Here is a 20,138-nt window from a genome sequence, read left to right on the forward strand (position 1 = left end):
TAATACATTTTCCTTAACATAATAAAAATAATATGTTAGCATTTTTGGCATGAATCATAAATAAAGTGTACTAAAAATTATCCCAGACAGAAATGATGAGCTACCAAATTATTATATGATATTCACAATTTGCAGGAGGATTGTCATCATAAGCAGATTGCTTGAAGAAAAATGACAATCCCAAAATAAAACTAAAACTAATTAAATTAATTAATTTATTATTATTATTAACAAAAATTGTTGGCAATCAAAAATCATTAGATACAGAGTGCAATGAATAACACAATCACTGATATAAACGATGAACTGACAAGTGTAACAAAATAATTTTACATGTGGAAGTCAAACAATAAAGAGGTTTGTCAATCTAAACAATCTTTTGTCAAATCTGCGTTGTTTGAAATTTAATTTGGCAATGTATTTCTCATTTTGTTAATAATTGATTATTGAGGATTTAACGATACTGAAAAGAGGAATTGTATTGTTTATTTTTTATCATATACAGTTTTTTTTACTATAATGAAAATACAATTAAGTGCACAAACTAGGAACATGATATTATTTCCATGATTTATATTTTGATATAAACAAATTTTGTTTATTTTTAATGAATAATTTTAATCAATAAAGTCATGTGATCTTTACCTACTCCTGTCCGGCATGCTTTGTGCGCGGATGAATTACTCTCATGTGCAACAAAGAGGAGGAAGCGAAGCAAAAAGCGCTCTACGTCAAGGAGTTGGTTGCAAGAATGGAGAGCCGAAAAATATAAAATAATCGAACCTATTGGACAGAAGATTGACGAGATATCGGACGCCGCGTGGCTGGTTGAAACCACTTTGTCGAAAGCTGTTACCATCTTATCGAATCGTGTCACAGAGAGGGCCGGAGTCGATGGCAAAGCAAGAAAATAAATCGTAACTTTTAAATATAAGTGGTTTAATAGATTATCGATTTCTGGGGAGATTTCTATGGAAACATTTTTTTGTTCCTATTATTTACTTTAATTTCAAGTTATCCATCGAGGCTCATTCTCTTGATAGATATGGAGAGGTTGATACTCAATGTGGCTAAATCCACTTTTGACCCAAATTGTTTTTTATGTAAGTATAAGTATATTACATGTAGACGTGGGAATCAAATGCACCATCTCGCATTAATTTTTTTCTTTGGGTGGTTAAATTTGGGTTTGATTCCAAAAGGAGGAAAATCCACACAATGTATTAAAATTGGTTAAGCACCCAATTTTTTGTGTTCATGTTGTGAATACCAGTTCATATCATCAGTGCAAATTTTGATGAAAATAACAGAATTTTACTGTTTTTATGGTAATATTTTTTTTATTTACATGTAGTTCCTTTTGGAATAAGATATCAAAAAGTCCCCGATAGAAAAGATGTGGAATGTACTCTGTTGGCAACATTTATGCGTTTAGTATTGAATTTCCAATATTAAACTGGTTTGAATTGGCAGAAATCGACATTCTACTAAGGTTTTGTTCCAAAAGGCGTTAAAACCATGAAAAATTAAATTAGATTAAAGAGCATACAGTAATGTGTTAACAATTACTTTCTATATACTGGCCGTCAGTGATATTTATATTTGAAGTAAAATAATATTATCGCATGGGAGTAACAAATTTAACCATACCGCCGACTTCGCATTTTTCATTGTGTTATAAAACATCAATAAATGGAAATAATTCCTCTTTCCAATGCAATAAAGAGACTTTAACTGTGGATGGAACAGATAAGTACAAAACAATAATTTGTCCAGGAATTTTGCTTCAAGACTATGGAGCTAGATTCGATTTTTCAAATAGTAAAGTTTTGTTTATATTTCTAAAGAAATAACGCAATAATCCTCATCTGTATTATTCAGATCAACAACTGAAATAAGTTTTGATTTGTGAAAGAAAATCATATTTCTGTTGATACAAGGCCCCTTGGTCGAGCAGTTCTTGTAACTGAAAGGGCTACCCTGTTAAAATAAAACGACAAATAAATAAAATTTCAAATTTATTTTTAAAAATCCACAAGACTAATATGAATACCTTTCCAACTGCTAGAGATAAGTGAAAATGAAACTTAAATCAGATCTATGCTGTCTATACTTTAAAAACTGAAATTCAGCAACATGAATAAATGTTTTACTTTTTAATTCACTAAATGAACTTCTCAGATACCGTATTTGTCATGTTTGTGTAAATTCATTCTTGCTACATTGCACAATCTTCATTCTTTTTGTTCAATACTTACTACTCATATCACTAGCGTACCTACGGGGGTCTGCCCCCCCCCCCGACGAGCCACATCCCAAGCTAAGGACGTATCCCTGCCCCCCCCCCCCCCCCTTGACGAGCTTAAAAGACCTCCTATTATTTGCTTGTCAATTTTTTTTCTGGGGTACGAAATCCTTTATTTGTGATTGAAGACTTTGTTTTGCTTGTCAATTTTTTTGGCGGACGGTTTCCCCCCCCCCCCACTGTGGAAAATCCTAGGTACGCCACTGACTCTTATTGCTATTTTCAGATAAGATCAACGGAAGTATCGGTTTCTTCCTTGAAGTTGTGCACTCAGGCGCAGCTAGAGACCCGGATTTGCATCTCATTAATGCTAACGGACTTTTACGGGCGATCGAAATCGTGGCCGAAGAGTCAAAATCTTGTTTCTCTTATTGCGTCGCTTTGACACCATTTTATGTGCTGAAATTTACCACATCAACTAACATTTTCATGAACTTGATGTACGTGAAAAGATATTTAATTCCATGAGATTAAACTTAGGATTTTAGGATGTTTTCAAACGAAACTTGCCTTCCTATTATTTGTTGACACAACCCCTCACGCAAATCCTGAAAAATACATGTAAATGTTAACTAGGCTTCATTCCTTGTATGATATAATTTTTCTCTGGGCCGTCGTCATATGAAGATAGAAAATCATAATTTTGTAAAGGCCTTTAAACAAAGAAAATTTACTCATCGGAGACTCGAGAAATGACGTCATACTATGGAATCTGATTTCGCTGGCTCAGCTGCATTGTACAAGGTTGTGATGACAAAAATTGATCGGCGAAAACGCGACGCAAAAAACAACTAACTCAAATACGAGCGAGTGGGACTGTAATGATATGATGCAGTGGATTGGATGGCGTCACGATTATTTTGAACATTGACGTTGTGGTAAAAAAAATGACATAACCGTCATTGTAGAGGATTTGGAGGGATATACAAATAATATTTTTTGCTCGTTCCCATAGCATTCATTTTGTAGCCGGACATGAAAAAATGAATTTTAGGTGTGTTTTCTTACTTCATTTTTTTCTTTTACGTAAATATCCTCCCTAAAATGTCATATTTTTAATCTTATCTTACAACAGTAGACTAATGTAAGGTTTGGAAATTTATTCCTTTCTTCATTCCGTTAGATTTTACACCATCAATGATAGTAACAAGTGAGATTTTGGCTTCTGAATTAGTTTACTTTTTTTCGCTCCGTTCAGATACTCTTGTATATTTTATGCAAATCATGTGTGCTCGTAAATGATAAGACCGTGAATTCGGGGGTAGCGCTGTGCCTGCACTGTTGCATTTTTGGGGGACACATTGGGAGGGAGCAGAATTCCTCCCCCCCCCCCCCCCCCTCCCCCGAAAAACGGGGAACCAAACGCACGCATATATTTCTGTAATATTAACCGGGGTTCATTTATCCTCGAGCTGAAAAGTGGGGATGTGTATTTGCAGGCCCCGTTTGACGCGTAAAATGTCAGAGAATCTTCCCCACAAACCTACACACACGCACGCACACATACACACACGCACATGCATGCAAACAACTGCATTTGCATAAGTGAAACCTTAAAATTGATTGATATTATATTTTACATGTTTTTGTGTGGTTTTTCTGTCAGGTTTTCAGATGTATTTTCTTTTTCATCCTGAAAAGTTAATCTTGGTGTGAAATTACTTTAATATGTTTCCAAGTGAATACAAGGCTTGGGGGTTCGCTTTTCTACAAATCGCAGAAGGTATCATTAGACCATTCATAGTAAAATACTATTCGTTCGTTTGAATAAAGTGACATTTCTGTCGAATAATAAAATCAACGGTTAGGAAACAAATCACATTTTACAGCATGATTGGCTATTTGTAATGACTTGAGAAGCAGGGGAGAAGCATGACAAGGGTCGGGTGGTCCAGTGTGGTCCAGTGGTTAGAGCATTGGACTCATAAACACTAGGTTGTGAGTTCGAATCCCAACTCTGCCATTGTCTCTACTTTGATAAACAGGCTCGAGAGTGATATCTGTTGTCTATAACGTCAGCCACTATGACTGGTTAACCTAGATGTAAAATGTTTCATAGGTAATTGGTTATATACAAGCTAGGCGTTTACCAGCAAAATGCCGTCCTGCCGAGTTCCTACGGGAGTTACCACAAACAGAAACAGAAACAAGGTTTACGAATAGATTTTATGGTAATGTTGATTATAACAATACATATTACTCTCTTGATTCAAATCATAAACTTCCAAACTCGGATATTCATTTATCCCAAGAAGTATATAACATAGGGTTGTTGCAAGAAAATATTTACAATCAAATCATTCAAATTCCCGGGCCCCGTCTTACAAAGATTGATACAATCAATCATAACTATGGAAAGCCAGCAACGTCAACATCTAAAACACATGTTTGTTCCGAATATTTCTTAGATATGATGTATATTAATACATTCATGGTTTTCTTAAAAATTCAGTGTGCTTCTCTTTGTTTTCAAATGACATTGTGCAAATTTCCTCTAGAAATAAATTATGACGTGGATGGATTTCCGTAAACTAACGATTGATCGGATCAACACACGGGGGGCATTTCCACTGACGAGTGGATACCATGCGTGACACCCACGTAAAAGGATTCCTTTTTCAAGATAGGGCACGTTACGTACGTAACGTAATAAGGGTGTCAAAAACACAAAAATAATGAAAATGGAAATATATTTCGCCAGGGAAAATTAGGTGTTTACGGTCAAGTTTGCGAGGGTATAAAAAAAATCTATAAAGAATGTACATTTTGCCCTAACCCTACGTGTTTAGCATGTTTAGGGTCCGATATGAGCCAGGTGTGGGAGGTGGGGTAAGGATACTAAACCCAATGAAAGTAAAGGTAAACCGACGTCCGTGACATAACAATCATCATTGTACTTGTTTAGGGGGTCAAAAGTCAGGGGATACTTGTCGAGGGTACCGTTTTGTTTCCAATACATGTCAAGGGTAGGGTTTCACACGCCAATACTTGTTAAGGGGTGCATTTTCAGAACATTATGGAAAGGGTGCTCTTTGAAACCCCATGGTCACGAATGGTCCACTCAATGGAAGTGCCCCCCCCCCCCCCCGGGATCAACCGTAAGTCAGGTCCCTGATGTATTTTAAACATCGAAATATCAAACTAGAGCAGATTGGTCATTGCTTCTTGTTGCAAGAAGCAGGGAAGCAACCAAATGAATTGCCAGAGTTATGATTGATTTGTGGACACAGATTTTACTTGAAATTGATTGCAGAGCAACGTTCCATAAGAGTATTTACCCCCTTCGACTGGCAGGAAGTGACTGACGTCATAGATCCACCGTCCAATGACCATCACGTTACTTGAAAATGGGAGACGTTTAATTTTAGATTCCCCCGAATCCGGTAAATAAAAATCAGTATTGCTCTTTCCATCGAAGAAGCCAGCCTGTGTAAAGACATCAATAAAGATTGCAAACAAATATATGTATTTATCATCACAACAAGTAAAACCACGTAGCTTTTCAGCAGTCTGCTATGTAAGCCCTTCACCCAAGTTAAGGGTCTAAATGCGCAGCCTATAATGCATTTTGTGCTGAAGGCCCTTTCGGTCAGGAACTGAAAACAGTCTGCAGACACAGACCCTGATTGAAACTTGGATCAACAAGTGTGTCTCCACGCAAAGACTAAAAAACTTGCTTTTCCAATCTTGCATTGTATTGCTCTTTAACTATCGCGGGATTGTGACGAAGAACGTCTTTCTCATGCCAAACATGCACCTACAAGTCACCAAGGATGTGCTCAACCAGAATTGCAACTATACACCAGTACTGTAACATTCCCTTACAAAAAAGTTTGCAGAAGGAATAATATTTCTTTGAAATTTACATTGAAAATCTTACAATAAAGTGGGTTTCCTACATGTACATTGAATCTCCAAACTTGGGATAGTAGGTTTTGTACACTCCGCCTTGTCATATTAAATTTGATGAGCTACTCAGTTATATAGAATAAAATCACAAGAATAAATCGTGTATTTGAAAGTCTATGGACGAGCAGGTTATTCCCTTTAAAATAATAGTGCTCCCCCCCCCCGGAGAAAAAAATACATGGGCTGAAAGCACAAGCTCACCGCACCTGTGCATTAAAAGAGACTCCACTCTGGAAATTGCTTTTTGTCCAGAATAATTTAGCGTAGTTGAAGACGACAAAGGTTTTCTCTCCTGTCCCTGCAAGGACAACCTGAAATGTATTCTTCTGTATAAACGACAGAATTCAAGGAAGAACGACAGGGAGAAAGAAGGGGAAAAAGAAAGAAAGAAAGGCGGAAAATGTGGGAAGAAATAAATTAAATAATAAACTCGTAGTGCGCAATGGATGTTGCATTTTCAAAAGAATCAGGTAAAAACGGTCCGAAAGCATAATAATAAGTATCAATCAGTGTTGTAGTCAAGGCTCAAACCTCCAAGGCCAAGGCTTTAATACCCAAGGCCAAGGCTTCAATAACCAAGGCTGAGGCCAAGGCATGGAAACCCAAGGCCAAGGCCTGAAAACCTCAAGGCCAAGGCCAAGGCATTTCAATTGTACAATATATGGAGAAAAAAAATTAGACAACAATGCTTAGGCGGCATACATGACACACGGGACCAAATGTATAAAAGGTGTGAGCGAGCAAAATTTTTGACCCTTGTACATTTAAAACGAAAATAATTTCATGATAGATCATGTAGATTTAGACATAAAATTAAAATAAATATGTAGTTACCTTTGTACATTTAATTATTGTTCTATGCGATTCACATTGCAATAATTATTACCAAGGTGATCTGATCCTGGCATGCCCATTCTCAACATATGTCTTTCTCCTCTACCTGGGACAGGGGAGGCAGAATGTATTTTTTTTTGGGGGGGAGGTCAAAGCCAAAAATGCACTTACAGTATAAGTCAAAATGAGAATTTTGGTGCAGTTCAGCAAAGCTTTTTTAAGTGATTTCTAATTGATAAGACATATATTTTGATTTAGGCTTTAATTTCCCGCTATAGAAAGCATAGCGAGCAAGTGGTTTTGAAAAAAAAAAATCAATTTTGAAGTTGTAAAACTCGATTTTGGGTCAATTATGGTGCTTATCACTGTTAAAAGGGCATCCTTGCGAGATGTTGTAATAAGATGCGATAAGAAATGAAATTTAAATATTTCGAGCTGTTTTTGTAATCATGAAAAATGTGTGCATCTTACTAAACAAATTAACGCGAGCACAAAACACAAGCTGAATTTTTTACTAACCAGAAATGGAGGCTGTTCTGGACTGCATTTAGTGACTCATAAATAGGATACATAACTCACCAATCAAATAATGCGAGCGCAAAGCGCGAGCTCAAAAATTTGTAATATTCCGACCTTAAAACTAGACATTCTAAGCATTTTTTTTTTGTAAATTGAATACGAACCTTACTTAACAATAATTTATGCAAGCACAATCCAAAATTTGTTGATTTTGAAACCTAAAATTTTGCTCTGTATGCCATGCTTGGCCCCTCAAAATTGTTGGGCTCATCATGCCATTGATGCCATAGCCCATATGGAAATGACGAAATTGAAGTTTGTGTTTAAGTTTACCGAATCTTTTCAGAGTATCATTAAGACTTAAACATTCTTATTGGTCAAAGAAAATAATACAAGGAAAAACCTAGTGGAATAGAAATCAACCTTGTTATCATTCTTTAGGTAAGCTATTTTTAAAGTATGAAAATTGTTGTCAAAATTGCAGTCAAATCTGTCAGAATTATTCCTGTCATAAAATTACTATAATCAGTGGCGTACCGTGTGTCACGGCATTGGGGGGGGCACCAGCAAAAACTTGAAATTGCCTATGAGCGCGCGAAGCGCGCCCAGTTGCCAGGTATACTGACCTAATAGAGATATTTTTATAAGGACAGTGCCAATAAACGGACATGTATCTCACTTGTCAAATAATGCGAACGCGAAGCGCGAGCTTAAAATGTTTGATATTCAAACCTAAAAAGGGACATTACAATCAATCTTTTGTAATCATGATACGTACCTGTCTCGCTAAATAATAAGAGCGCGAAGCGCAAACTGAAATTTTTGTGAATATTGACCCCAAACAGGAAGATTTTAAGGACTATATTTTAGGAATCTTTTATCTATTAAGATTATACACATCTCACCATAGTCCTCTAATGGGAGTGCCAATAAGCGCTTGCTGATTTTGTTAGAAGTACATCTAAACATGCACATAAAACGCTTGTAATCATGATTAACATACCCATCTCACTAATCAAATCTTGCGAGCGCGAAGCGCGAGCTGAAAAATTAGGAAATTCAGATCTGAAGAGGGGCATTTTAAGGCTTGTTTGTAGGAATTCAAGAAGACATTACGTAGTTCACTAACCAAATGATGCGAGCGCAAAGCGCGAGCTGAAAATTTTTGATATTCAGATCAGAAAACAGAAAAAGGGACATTTTAAGGACTCATTCTAGGAATTGATGGAGAGCAGACATCTTTCAGAAATCCACTACTGCGAACGTAAGCACGGACAGGAAATGTTTTATATTAAGACCTTAAAATGGGACAATCACCTAAAGTATTCATGTAAAAGAAGCATACTATTGTACATGTAAAAGAATAACTCGAAGTGCGGTGTATATTTGTTTGGTGGTAAGCGCATAGAGAACTAGACCAGTTATTATGCGCTTAATAAGTATCCTCTATTATTATTATTATTATTGACTTGAAAACGGGAGGTTTTAGTATAACAGGATTATATATCTCGGTAAACAGACAATGGGAGCACCAGGAACAATGAAGACATATGCCCTGAGCAAGTTTCATTTATATGAAAGAAGTGTTTCTTATGTAATGTAACATAACATAATTATAACATTATAATGAACATAAATGTCTTCTTTCCCACTACGTTTCTCTTCCTATCTCCCTCTTTTCCTCCTTTTTTTAGTCAGCCGATGGGGGGGCACATGCCCCCCCCCCCCTATAGTTACGCCACTGACTATAATCCTAATCATAATTATTATCATTATTATTGATATTGTCATTATCCTTATTAGTCATGATTACATCATATTACCAATAAATAATATTAATTTTCATCACTTCTCTTTGTTACATAATTATGTGATGATAATTGCAATTGATGGCACTGCTAATACACTTACTGCTTCTGCTGCTGCTGCTGACTGGTAGTATTTAGTGTCATTAGATGTACAGAACAATTGAAACATTTATAATTACTTGTATAAAACAAATGAAAGTACAAAGTACAAAATGCCTTGAAAAAGCCTTGAAAATGCCTTGAAATTTCAAGGCTCAAAATCCTCAAGGCCAAGGCCCTCTCAAGGCCAAGGCTTTGAAAAAATAGGCCTTAAGGCGCCTTAAGGCCAAGGCCGAGCATCAAGGCACTACAACACTGGTATCAATAAGTGTAGCTGTTAATAAAGGCAATAAAAAATGCTTGTGGACTTCTGCAAATAGCCGTTTTAATTTCTGGATCCCCCAACATTCGGTATACATGTACGTTATTAATTTTAAAAGTGTGTGTAAATATGCGATATCTCACTTTATACGCTGGTGCATTCTTTGCCTTTCGGACTTCACTCCATGTGACGACAAAGATCCATTCTATAAACGACCCAGCTCGGAAGTCGACGAGAACGTTATCCAGTTCCTGGACTAGCTTATCAGTCCTGTCATTGCTAATCTCCAGGTACGTTACGCTACTACCCTCGACAAGCCTATTCCTCTGCAGGAGGGGGAACACGGCTGCCAAGTCGCTGCCGGCAGCCAAGTCATCAGGCAGCTGTAGCACCCTCTCAGGTCCAAAGTAGATCAGTCCATCAGAAGAGACCTATTCAAACCACAGTTCGACATTTCCTTTAATCGAATCACTGTTCACTGGAACCCTTGTTTTGTTTCCATCTTATCTTATTTTAATAATAATTTTATGGGTTCCACGACATTTTCTCTTGAGACAATTGCTCCTACTGAAAATGCACACGATACCAAACAGAGACGGTACCCGAGCTCCGAATCATACTTCAGCTGGTTGACTGAATGAGACTGAATGATTTTGCTATTGCACATGTTTTCCATAGACTCAAGCCCACATATGTATATGCGGGCTTAGTCTCCAATGATCCTTAATCCTAATCCAAATCCTAACGTGATCGTTAATCAAAAAATAAACTCTACCTCAGGACCCTTGCTCTTAGTATATAGAATATTTGTCGCAAGAACAAAATGATTTCACTTGTGTCAAAATAAAGTCCGATCGTAAAGTGTGTAACGGCATTAATTACGTAATTTTCTTCATTGGAGTCATCATGATTATCCTCGGCACCACCAGGGGCTCTGGTCCGGGGACAAGGGCCACATCCCCCTCACCCACCCCCCCCCCATTATTTCTCAAGTATAAGAAAATGAAGAATGTTTTAGTGGCATGTCTGTACTACACCTGAAATGAATTGAGAAAAAATGAACTCACGTTTCTGTCCACCTCCCCCCTCCCCCGTCATCATACCACCAACATCATCAAAAGCAGTGGTGGATCCAGGCGGCACATCCGAGTCCCCGGTGCCTCTCCTTTTTAGAGTTATTTTTTCATTTCTTTTTTGTTACTTTGCTGTGTTCTGTTTGTTTGTTATTTTTCTACACGAAAATTTCCACCCTTTGGGAAACCCTGGATACGCCCCTGACCATCAGCTTTTACTTACTCCAATGCCGTTATACTCGTTACCAGCGTATTGGATCTTGAAGCTCGTATTGACGTGAACAGAAATCCCATAGGGATGGTTTTCATCGGACACAACCAATGGAGTTCCTCGGTTTCCGGTATCCAAAATAACTGAAAGGAAATTAAACAGTAATAAGAAGTTTTCGCATTTACTGCGGATAAACTGTCTTCCTTTGAAAATGCAATTAAAATCACGATGGGGAGCAGAGAGACTTTTTCAAAAAGTTGGTGGACTGGGACAGCAGATCATCCGAGGATTTGCATCGGACGAACAATTGCAAATATGTAGTTATCCGGAGTCAAGAAATTCTGATGATGTCCGGCCCACCAACTTTCGACAAAAGCCTCTCAGCTCTCCATTGTGATTTAACTTGTATTTTCAAAGGAATCGATACGTTGTAGAGAGTTTCTCCGTAGTAAATGTGAAAACTCCGGATGAAGAGTGTGATTGGGCAACGGGAGTGCGAGTTCTGGTTCTACCTAGTCTATATTAAAATGTAGACCCACATCTGCAGTGTGTGTACTACAGCTGATTCAACGAGTCTGCATAGCAGACTAGGTCTACTGTAAAATGGCTCGCGGTTTTACAGAGTTTCTCATGAAATCAGTGTTTTACTGCAACTACTTTCATTTAGCTTTAATAGGAGTTCAAAAGAAATTTTCTGAATGTTCGTTTAAAAGTCGGAAGACTGTCAAGACTTCAGGCTACTCGGAAGGCTATTCCACATACTCGGTCCCGAGTATTTAACGGTTGATCTAAAAAAGAATACATTTGTAATTTGGTACATAAGTTATCGTTCTGTCGTATATCATATACATAATTTTTCTTAATAGAAACATTACCGAGAAAATTTGGCAAGAACTTATGGACATATTTATACATTGATATACAGGTAGAAAATTTGTGAATATCATAGATATTCAATAGTTTCTTTTAAAAAAAGGATTTGAGTGAGTGTAGGGTTTGTAATTATCCGTATTGCACCCTTCTGAAAAACAAAAATTCGATTTAAAAGATGGATTCGGTTTCGACCGACCAGAGGCAGTATTCTGACAATTGCCGAAAAAAAATATTCTTCTATCTTCAGAGTTACAATAAAATCCGTATTCTGAAACTTCTAGGATCTTTTTTCGTAATTTTTCTTGTAACTTTAACTTAGCGCTTATGATGTTAGAGCTATAATGATGCATCAAGTTATTAGCGTCACACGTATCTATTATTATTATTAAATCAATATCTTTATATTATAGCAATGATTTAAATTAATATAATTTAGAATTGACATTTGAATAGATAAATAATATAACAAAGACTGATAATTACTTTATACATAAAACATGTAAAATAGTGAATTCTATACAATACAGGGGGTTAAAATATCCCGCGGGCACTTCCATTGACGAGTGGATACCATGCGCGACCATGGGGACTCGAAAAGCACCTTAAACACGTATTTTCCATATACTGAAAATGCACCCCTTAACAAGTATTTGGTGTGTGAAACCAGGCCTAACCTTAACAAGTTTTGACCCCCTAAACAAGTACAATGATATTTTTATTGTTGTGTGCACTGTCGTCGGTTTTACATGATTGGGTTTAGTACAGACCCTGCACCTCCCATATCTCGCTCAAAATCATACTCTAAACACGTCGTGTTGACTCTAGGGGCAAAAAAGTACATCCTTTATAAAACATTTTTGTCTTAATATTTTACATCCTCGCAAATTCGACCCCAAACACGTAGATTTCCTAGCTAAAATAGATACCCCTTTTTCATAATTTTAGTGATTATGACACCCTTATTACGTTACATTCGTAACGTCTCCTATCTTGAAAAAGACATCCTTTTTACGTGTTTTGGGGGTGGGGGTTGCGCATGGTATCCACTCGCCAATGTAAGTGGCCCCGGGTAAAATATAAAGTCTGACAAGTAATGATATCACCAATTTAGCGTCAACCTTCTGTCTGAAAAGAATTGACCTTGAAAATGCCTACCTGAAGCATGGATGGAACCAGATGACAAGACTACGAGCAGAAAGATCTGTATGATACCGAGTCTCTTGCCTCCCACTTTTTGAGACATCTTGGTGTTTGAATTATATCAAAGGAAGCCTCCAACCTTCTAAGATAATGATAATATTAATTAGAACAGACACAAAAAGAACAGTAAAAACGCTGTTTAGAATTGTATTCATCGCAATCATTTGTATCCCCCGAACAGAGTTCGGAGGTTACTATGGATTTGGCCTCGTCGCGCCGCCGCCTCGTCCGTCGCAGAGATTTCTTTGTGAGCGCTCTATCATGTCTATCAGCTGCATTTCTTCTCCGATCATCTTCAAATTTGTATTGAAGGTTGAGTGTGGTATAGCAAAGAAGCCTATCGATTTTGGTGTGGGTGGAGGTCACATGGTAAAGGTCAAAGGTCATTTTCAGGTCAACATTGAAGTTTACATGCAAGACTCTTTTATGACACCTAACTCTGCAACCGTAAGTCACTTTTCAACAAAACTTGGATAGTAGATGGGCTTGGGGGACCTGTATGTTATGATGCAGTCAGAGGTCACATGTTAAGGTCAAAGGCCATTTTCAGGTCAACGTTAAAGTTTACATGCAAGACTCATTTCTCCGCAACCATAAGTCATTTTCCAACCACATTTGGATAGTAGATGGACACGGGGGACCTGCATGCTATGGTCATTGTTGCCATGATCATTGTATTTTTTGGTCAAATTTCTGTGTGAACTCTATATATCGCACTGACGGATGACGCGGTGGGTTCGGGAGATACATGTGCTCGGCTGCGCTACCCACCGAGCATCTATAGTTATGAGATCATTACAGTAGTTGTTTACCAGTTTAAACGACCATGCTTGAGATCAACATATTATTAATCAAACTCTGTTGCTTAAGATTTTAAACACTTGTTTAAATTGTTATGTTCATTTCATATATTTTCCATTTCCAACAATCATTTACATTTACAATAGTTTTGTTACATACATCTTGATATAATTATAATCAATAAAACAAAGAAACTTATTATGTATAATAATCAAGATAACAGGTCGGAAACGGAGGAGGCTGCTAAAATGCAAAGCTTGTAGGATGCAGCTTCCTATAACATATGTATGAAGAATGTAAACAAAACACAAACACAACATGGTAGAAATTTGAACTTAAATCTATCTGAATGAATAGTTTAAAAGAAATAAAAAGAAAGAAATAGAAAATGAGAGAAAATAGCAGGATCAGTGGTCTCCAGATTGTTGCCCCAACACAGCGAATCTACGGATCAACAGGAAAACGAAAAATATCATTTTTCAAAGCTCGTAGTGCTGAGTATATATGAAAAATATAATGTATGAGTGATGAAGAATTAAGAAAACTAACGAGTATCTTGGAGAAAATTTTTTAAAAAGAATTTAGGCTTGGGGAATCTTTGATAGTATTATCAAGAGTGCCCCAAAGTCGAGGGCCTTCGAAAGTGAAGATGGATTTGGCAAGAATTGTCCGGGGTAGAGGAAAATGAAATTCATGGGATTGACGTGTAAGGTATTTATGAATAGTTTTGTTCTTATTAAATGAAGAATCAAAGCTTGATGGTAGCATATTATTATTTAATTGATACACAAATTGACCCAAGTTATATTGATATAATGTTTTTACTTTTAAGATTTTATTGTCAATAAACAATTGGTCTGTGTGGGATCTCCAGGACATATTAAAAATAACGCGCAATGCCTTTTTCTGTAAAAGTAATATTCGTTCTAGATATGATGTATGTGTATTTCCCCAGACAATTATCCCGTAGTTTAGATAGGGTAAAATTAATGTTGAATAAAGCATTTTTAGGGAGGAAGTTGGAAGAAAAAACTTGACCTTATTTATAACACCAATATTGCGTGAAATTGTACGGCATATAAAATCAATGTGTGTTTTCCATGATAAATTGTTGTCTACTATCAGACCTAAAAATTTTGTTGTAGTGACCACTTCAATGTCAGCGTTGTCCAATTTAATATCATATGGTAATTTATCTAAAGAATTGCTGAAAAGCATACATTTCGTTATTTTTACATTGATTGACAATTTATAAGATCTTATCCATTGTACTAGCTTCTCCAGTTCAATGTTCAATATATTTACTAAAATATCGGGATTAGGATGAGAATAAAGTACATTTGAATTATCTGCAAAAAGAATATAAGATAACATTGTCGTGTGTGTGTGTATTTTGAGTTTTGTCAGACGTGTATCAATCAGATATGATTATTTACGTCTGGGACCGACCTTTTACGTCACCATCCGAAAGACGTGACTAGGGCTCGAACCTCAAACCTCTGCATCAATTTGTAACTTCCCCACAGCTTGGATTACAGGCGCACGCCACAACGCCCAGTTGTCGAAAAATTGTGAGTCATTTATATAGATCGAAAATAAAAGTGGGCCCAGTATGCTGCCTTGAGGAACACCCCAATTAACCTTTAGTAGAGAAGAATTTTGTTCATTTATGTTAACATGTAGCGAGCAGCGTTGTGCAAATATTATAACAGTGTTTTAACTGTACAAAAAGCCCCAAAAAGGAAGTCAGTTTTGATAAAAGCAGGAAAAATCAAGATGAAATATGCTGAATGTTTGCTGAAAATCCGTCACGATATAACGGACTAATGATTTTTTTTCTATTCTGTGACGTCATAGACGAACATCTCCGCCATAAGTCGTGTGATAAATTTCTCGATAGATGGTGCCATATAGATACCTATTATTATTATCATTATTATTATTATTATCATTATTATTATTATCATTATTATTATCATTACTTTTATTATCATTATTGTTATCATCTTTATTAAACTTTTTGAAATACAGTTTTCTCGAAAAACTGAAAGTGATTCTATTTGCGTGGGGGATAAATTATCAGACAAATCATTTCACACTCCATTCTTTATAATTTTTTTATCTCATCATGTTCCATTACAAATATTGAAATTGTGGAATTTATATTACATGATATGATGAAACTACTTGCAAATGACGTCAAATTAAAAATTCATTATTCTCTTATTCTTTAATTTTGTAGATATTGTTATGAGAAATAAAAAAATCCGAAATATCTACAAATAAAACGAGGTTTGCACACAAACACCCTACCTCCCATACTATTTATTTATTTATTTATTTATTAGAACATATTTAATCAGGTACAAAAGATTAGTATAAAGTTTTTCACCAATGACCTGATGAAAACATAAAGAACAACATAAATCATCACATCATACATGAAAATAAAATCTAAATCAAAGATAACAATACTTAGTAACATATATAAAAAAAAATATTGTTACTTAAATAATATGAATCAAAATAAAATATTTTAAATTTTTAAAAGGGAACAGTAACTAATTTTAATACTACTAATTGTATAATTTACTCGCTGATAAAACAATGAACAATGAAATAATACTCACACAACACTCTCACCCACACCCCAACAACGACACATAAACACACACATTACCCGTCTACATCAAGTTGCATGCATCCTTTACCATGTTTACGTAAAAGCACACACCTACATCCTCACCATACATAACTCACACACATTTCCTCACACACACAGATCAAGAGTAATACACACATCATCATCATGCTGACCATATCCAGACTCATACAAAATCTATTGCACACTCTCTACCTCCCACACCGGGCTCCCACACTCACACAAACACCCACACATAAAAGCCCAAGCAAACATACTCTCCATACACAACTCACACACACACAAAGATAAAGAGTAATACACACATCATCATCATGCTGACCATATCCAGACTCATACAAACTATTGCACACAATATCCTTCCTCCCACACTCACACAAACACCCTCACCCACACCCCAGCAACGAAACATAAACACACACATTACCCGTCTACGTCAAATTGTACATATCCTTACATAAAACACACACCCACATCCTCACCATACAAAACTCACACACATTTCCGCACACACACACACACACAAACCTGGACACACCCACCCCCGTATGTCCACCAGCATATACTCTGAATTAGGGAAGAAGATAGGAGAAGCATAACAATTATACAATTTAAGTCGAAATTGATAGTGCGGCGATAATACAGGCTACGATGTAAAAACAAACCCCAAACAAACATGTCATCATCCAATACGGTGAGAAAATAATTAAATTCAATGAAAGACAATTTAAGGTAGCTTACCAGTTTAGTTGCGCTATTAAAATACTAACTATTAAAACAACGAATTGTGATTGCCCTTCACTGGGGGCGATAATGCCTGCAACAACACACTCAATCGGCACAGTGATCCCGAACAGAAATCTTAACATTTCTATCTGGTAAAAAAACATATTGAGCCTTAAAATCAATAAATAGTCTGAATAAAACAATGCGGCAGATGCTATTTTTTGACACAATGTAAGGACGTTTGTATCTTGTTTACTTGATCATAACAGAATGCTTCATCATTTCATAGGAAAAGAATGTAGGGAACATGGCGTATGGCGTTGCAACTGGAATTAGGGTGTGTTTTAAGGGAAGGATCAGAATTGCATGTATTATTATCGGTTGCCTCACAGTCAGAGAATATGGAGTTCTCGCATTGACTACGGAGACGCTCTCTCCAGCGCATTGATCGCTTTGAAAATGCAATTAAAATCACAATGGAGAGCTGAGAGGCTTTGTCGAAAGTTGGTGGACAGGGACAGCAGATCATCCGACGATTTGCACCGGACGAACAATTGCAAATGTGTCGTTTTCCAGGGTCAGGAGATTCCGGTTCACAAACTTTCGACAAAGCCTCGAAACTCTCCATCGTGATTTGACTTGCATTTACAAAGGAATTGGTGTGTTGTGGAAAGTGGCTCCGTAGTAAATGCGAAAAAGTCCGAAATATTTAACAAGAGGTCCTTATGGGCATCATCATTCATTAAAAGAAATATGCGTACTGTCATCCCAAATCAAATAAAATGCTGCAACCCTGGAAGGGACAGTTTCACACAGTGCGAACACAGTGTATTGACACTTTCGCCATCATCAGCACCTATCATAATCAAATTGAATATCAGAATCCTAATCAATCACAGTAAATAATCAAATCTCGTCAGGTGATATACTGGGCATATATTCGTCTGTATTAAGAATAATTTATTTAAGTAAATCATTGCATGGTTTTAGAATCAATTAGTAGTTTTCATTTTGTGAATCGTTCATTATATAAGAGTCAATATCAGAGATATATGTATTACACTCTAAAAAACGAAGAGCTAATTTAGCTCTTAAAGAGCGTGTGTAGTGACTGCACTTCAGAGTGCTGATTTTTCTCGTTCGAATTTGAACTATACAAATCACCACTCCGAAGTGCAGTCACTATACACGCTCTTTAAGAGCTATATTTAATTAGCTCTTCGTTTTTTTTACTGTATAAGTACTTCGGAGACCCAAAAATAAGATTTCATAACAAGATCTTTATGTTTGTGCGCTGTCTATAGTCTTTATTTCATTTCCTTATTCAAACTTTTCACGGAGTAATGTGAAACATTTACAAATACATATACTGATATACACATATTAAATGATGAACGTTGTCACAATAACATAATCGGTGATTTAAGGCAGACTTAAGATTTTAGATACAAAAGCACCATAAAAGAGGGCATAATTATGAGATGGTCCACTAAAAGAAATGTTTGTAAAGTGTGGAATATATTAGTAATTGGCTACTTTCAAATATAAATGTGTGGGGGTGTGAGTGTGTGTGTGAGTGAGAGTGGGGTGTGTGTGTGTGTGTGTTAATAGGAAGAAAAAGAGAGCATAGGACGAAAATGGGGAGATCAGATTGATGTAAATAGGTCCATCGGGGTCAAGCCAGGGGAATAATATCCAAACTATCTTGCTAAGACGACAGATGACAACGTGATATGCGCTATACAAAAACAGAATATTATCATTATTAATTTTATGGGCGAATATTCGGCCAATCTGCCAATCTGCATTAGAATAGAAGTAATGAGTAACTCTTCTTGATACATATTAACATCTTTAATCATTGATACATAAAACATGGTACATGTACTTTGCCAATTGAACTGGTATAAAACCGACTTGCGAGTAGGGGTTAACCCCAAACAATCATTTTAAATAAATAGACTCACACTTAACGAACATCGATAATTGATTACAATTCTACTCATTAAACATATTAGTTACTTTATACATTTTAAGGAACATCTGTACATTAACTACAAAAATCACCGTTACCATTAATGTATACAAAAACCTTTACAAGGAAGTTATTGTATATCATAATGTACATTCCTCTTCTCAAGAAAACTGCGAAAACTTTTGCGACAGGTATTATTTCTCTCATCGTTTGGCAAGCAGTTCAACACAGCAGAACCAGAAAAGCAATTCGACTGTCTTCCCCAAATGTGAATCATTTTTGTAACAATAACATTTTATTTTTTTATTTGTTTCATTTTTTATTCTGGGTGAAAACGGATGAATGATGAAAGAAAAGGTGTAAACGGATCAAACGATAATAAATAAAATCATGCACGAATACGTGCATTTGTGCTCATGAATAGGAAATTTCCGAGCTTGCTCTGGTTGTCAGGTTGTGTGTGTGGTTTCAATATCCACATGTGGAGCACAGCGTGAAAATGTCTTCATACTGTTGAATTTCATCATTTCAACAGTATGAATCACATAGTCGACCATGTGAACATGCTTTGAACGGTCATACTGTCGAGGTGTCCACAGTGTGAAAATATCTCCACACTGTTGAATTTGATCATTTCAACAGTGTGAATCACATTTTCACACATAGTCCACTGTGTGAACACACTGTGGTGACACTGTGTTCTTTCTAGCAAGGATTATCTGCGTAAAATTCATCCAAGAAGAAATCTTTAGGCCTGGTCAATGCTGAGAAGGAAAAAAAATATTTTCTCATTTCATGACAAATGGGGGACTCACATTATTATCTTCATACACTTTGTGAAGACAGGTGTTGAAAGTGACACCCGTAATTGGTGTCCCAAC

At 36.3% G+C, this 20,138-nt stretch overlaps 1 protein-coding gene across 1 annotated transcript in view; it reads right to left on the bottom strand.

Moving 5' to 3' along the window:
• Positions 1–13,190, bottom strand: part of LOC121421775 (zona pellucida sperm-binding protein 1-like) — a 38,188-nt gene extending 24,998 nt beyond the window's left edge. Inside the window, exons 1-5 of the mRNA XM_041616574.1 lie at positions 13,049–13,190; positions 11,033–11,163; positions 9,880–10,167; positions 6,421–6,540; positions 5,584–5,731 (exon numbers count right to left, since the gene is read on the bottom strand). Of these exons, the coding sequence (XP_041472508.1) occupies positions 5,584–5,731; positions 6,421–6,540; positions 9,880–10,167; positions 11,033–11,163; positions 13,049–13,136 (775 nt within the window). The 5' untranslated portion in view covers positions 13,137–13,190. The remainder of the gene's footprint in view (positions 1–5,583; positions 5,732–6,420; positions 6,541–9,879; positions 10,168–11,032; positions 11,164–13,048) is intronic.
• Positions 13,191–20,138: the final 6,948 nt, after the last annotated feature.

Source organism: Lytechinus variegatus, chromosome 9 (genome assembly GCF_018143015.1).
Source record: "Lytechinus variegatus isolate NC3 chromosome 9, Lvar_3.0, whole genome shotgun sequence".
Lineage (NCBI taxonomy): Eukaryota > Metazoa > Echinodermata > Echinoidea > Temnopleuroida > Toxopneustidae > Lytechinus > Lytechinus variegatus.